This window comes from Eucalyptus grandis, chromosome 11 (genome assembly GCF_016545825.1).
Source record: "Eucalyptus grandis isolate ANBG69807.140 chromosome 11, ASM1654582v1, whole genome shotgun sequence".
NCBI classification, from domain to species: domain Eukaryota; kingdom Viridiplantae; phylum Streptophyta; class Magnoliopsida; order Myrtales; family Myrtaceae; genus Eucalyptus; species Eucalyptus grandis.
In genome coordinates, this window is record NC_052622.1 from 46376344 (window position 1) to 46380211 (window position 3868).

Here is a 3868-nt window from a genome sequence, read left to right on the forward strand (position 1 = left end):
GAAAAATTAACAAAAAAATTTGAAAAATGCTAAAGTATTATTAAAAATTGTTTATATCAGCACTGATGTACCACATATGATAGCTAGCATTCTTCAGCAATTTTCGACCAAAATTGACTTGACTCAATAAACAAATTGTAAAAATATTTAGAACTCAATTAACAAAATTAAAATGTTTAGGACTAAATTAGCAAAAACGTGATAGGTTTAAAACTTTTTGGACAATTTTTTCAATAGCAGTTGTATTTTTTTGAAAGGAAAATCGAAAATGTAAAAAATATGGAGACGGAGATGACAAATTTATATTTGTGTTTTACAATAGATACAACCTTTCCTCTAAAATAATGCATTTTGAACAAATACTTGTTCAAAAGATAAATTGTAAATTGGATTAAAAAATAATAATAAAATGATAATAATTGCTTTATTCCAAATTTTATAACCTTCGAAACGATACAACCTTTCAAAGGTTATAAGATGTCTAATAGCCATTAGCAAAATAACCGCCTGTATGAAAAAAAAAATAATGATAATAATATACGTTGACAATTGTGCCAAAATCATGCTTCCATATGATGTACGCGGGAATGTTGGGGTCAAGCACTTAGCTCATTGTCTTCATTTGTAATGTTAGAAAACTTCCACATTTTTATATTGATCTACGCACTTTCATCTTTCTACGTGGAATAAGGCACTTTTTGTTTGTTTTAAAGAACCTATCAGTGGGCGAGCATGAAGCCGTTGTAATGGGGCCAGAGGAAGGAAAGGAAAGGAAAGAAAGGAAAAGGAGGAAAACTAAAGACACAGGAAAAAGGAAAGCAAAGGGGGGAAAAAAAAGAGAGAACGCATATCTTAAATTTAGTCTATTATGTAAATTTAATTCCCCTCTCGCAAATTTAGAAGATTCCTATACAATTAAATAGAAACAAATTTCGCTAAATGTACAAGGCAACACTTGCATATACATTGCGACGCAATTTTAAATTTGTCTTTATACACAAGGAAATGACAATTTTAGAGATTGGTGACCCACATTAGTGAGCACAAATTATGTCATGCGATTAGAATGCTTCCGTTTCTGTATTAATAGAAGTATGCATGATTTAGCAGCTCTCTCAGTTATAAATTCATTCATTTGTATGGGGAAGGCATGAATGTACTTTTGAGGCCCTCTAGGCAGCCCAATAATCCGTGCACGAAGCATCTAATCATAATTTTGCATTCAACGTCATGTAAGATCGATTGCATATATAGATCTCAGCAGCATATCGCACAGCATCGCTACTCTCAACAATGAGAAAATATTCAGCAAGGTGCGTATGTATAGGACACCAACAGCGCATGTCAATTCGGAGCCGTTCTAAGCTACATTATGCGTGGACGATCCACTGAAACTAAGCGCTCGAATCAAGTGAATCCCGTATGGTACCAAGGGTTTACGCGCATCAGTTGTTTATGAATCAATGCACACTGCATATATCCCAGTATTTGCTCGATTCGAAACTGGCTTCGACATGCCCTCACGTAGAGTCTGTCGAGACCTTGACTTTTTGTGTCCTTTTAATGAGCTCGAATTCGTCCCCACTTAGCTGTAGTCCTGCACAAATCTCTCAGCTCGCCACTAGGCCCCCGAACCAATCTGCGTAACTTGATTAGTTCATACATGATTCTATGATGCAATAAATTTGTTCACCATGCATGTCCAACTTGCTTTGATACCACAATTGTTGGCGGAATAAAACGTACACATCATCTTTGAGGAAAAAGATGACTGATGCATATGCGTTTCGCTACTATATTCTCTTTTCTGGATAGGGAGGAATTACTAGAGACTAGGGGCGAGATATACCCACAAAGAAAGTTTCAAAGCATCACTTTTTTCGCGCACCGCAGATTCCATGCAACGTAGCTGGCAAAATGGAACAACAGCATCTGACCCATCTGATCTCTAAGGAACACACATTTTCAGAGAAACCTATTTAACTGTTTGATAATAATCTTATTCAGCTGGGCCTAGTTATATTGAGTTATACTGATAAATATTTTCCATCAATCATAATTCCCATCTCCTGATGGGTGACCATGCTGGAAGTGATGCGTTATTGCGAAAGTCTATTTATCAGTATTCTTGAGGTGTATACCAGCTTAGCGATAGTCTTAACATACGTACATTGCATGCGTTAACAATAAATTGATCTTTTTCCACCAAGTTTATTGGACGGAAAAGAATCCTATGATAAAGGGATGGTAAGCATTTGCCGATTTTCTATGAAACCTTAATTTCCTTGTCTCTATGAAACCCTAATCCTCTAGTAATTTCCATACGTAAGATCTTTTTCCAGATTCTTGCTTTGCTTTGGAGTAATGCATCCACGCATAAAAACGAAATTCACGGATAAAAGAGCTAGCTTTCGATACAAGATTTCATTTCTGTTTGGGATGAAGCTTCTCATATATGGTTCATGACAAATAGATTCCATATATGGAGCTTATTTAATTTACAAAGTCTGTCTCGCTAGAACCATATGGCCTTTGCATCTATCAGCATTTGCTTCAAAGACCCGTCAACATGGTAAGATATGACGTCTTTAGCTGAGCCAATAAACCGGCCGCCTATGAAGACGGCGGGGACCGATGGAGTACACCCGAGATTTCGTAGCGCCCACTCCATTTCCCTCCCACTTGCTTCATGATCAAGCTCGTGGATCGCGGGGCTTGCGCCGAGCTCATAGAAGAGGCTCTTGATGCTGTGGCACATGCAGCACGAGCTCTTAGTGAAAATCACTGCCGCCTTCTTCGATGCCAACTCCCTCACCCGATCCATGATAGGGACTGCTAAGATATGAACACTTGGGAGAGTGGTAAGGAAACCCTAGAGAATGATGAACTCTATAAGGAAGATGAAGAAACCTTAGAAGAGTGTTGAATGTGTGTGTTGGCCTTTGCCTTGGTGGACTTGGTCATTTCGTCGCTCCATATTTATAAGGACTGGCGAGGGTGGGGTTTGAATTTTTAATTCCACAATGGATAAAAGAGAAAGTTCTTTTAGATATTTGCTTTGGATAAGAGAAATACTTGTAGATGATTTGGGTGATTCTGGCACACCTTGTGCCACAAAAACAAGTTGCTTTGATTCGTCAACTCAACAGGACGATCTTCCAATTTCTCGAAGAGTCCGTACAATCAACTGGGAATTGGAATAAGAACAATTCAATAAACAACTATGGGGCTAGTACTTTCGGCTCTGGTTGGCAACAAAGCTATAAGTATAAGTACTCTGAAATGTATTAATATATGCTCAATGGGTTCTTTTGTTCTGGGAAGAAAAAGCAAGATTCAAGAGGAATATCACGGTCGAGATGACCCTAATTTTATCTATTGGGATAATTCTTATTTAGCCCAGATATTATGCTCTTTTTGGCTTCAATGTTACACATATATCGTTTGACATTCTTTTTTTATTCCATATATATTGACTCGCACGCCATTATTGCATAAAGTGTTCATGAGCTATCCTATCCTTTTATCAAAGTTGAATGAATCTATGTCGAGGTTGCGTCATGATTTTCGTGGTTCCTTTGTCTCGCTGATGTGGAGAAAGATAAGTGTTTATCCATATAGATGACCAACTTTTCTTCTTTTTGGTCCGGCAGGAGCTTCCAGGTGGTTAGACTTTGTTAAAGTGAAAAACATAGAATGGGGAAAAAAGTACAGGATAACATAAAATTTGGAACCCACTGGTGGGCAGCTGCATCGGCAGAGGAGGCCGAATAGATTTCACGCGGAGGTTGAAAGGTCGAATCTCCGCGTTGCCATACACGTCTTAAGTGAGGGGCCATGGTGGTGAGATTCTGTGCTAGTCTCTCCC

The 3868-nt window shown here is 38.1% G+C and overlaps 1 protein-coding gene across 1 annotated transcript; it reads right to left on the reverse strand.

Annotated features, from left to right (window-relative positions):
- Window positions 1–2388: 2388 nt before the first annotated feature.
- LOC104426727 (glutaredoxin-C11) lies at window positions 2389–2963 on the reverse strand. The gene has a single exon (XM_010039870.3). It carries the CDS (start codon window positions 2822–2824, stop codon window positions 2516–2518), a length of 309 nt encoding a protein of 102 aa, XP_010038172.1. The 5' UTR covers window positions 2825–2963; the 3' UTR covers window positions 2389–2515.
- Window positions 2964–3868: the final 905 nt, after the last annotated feature.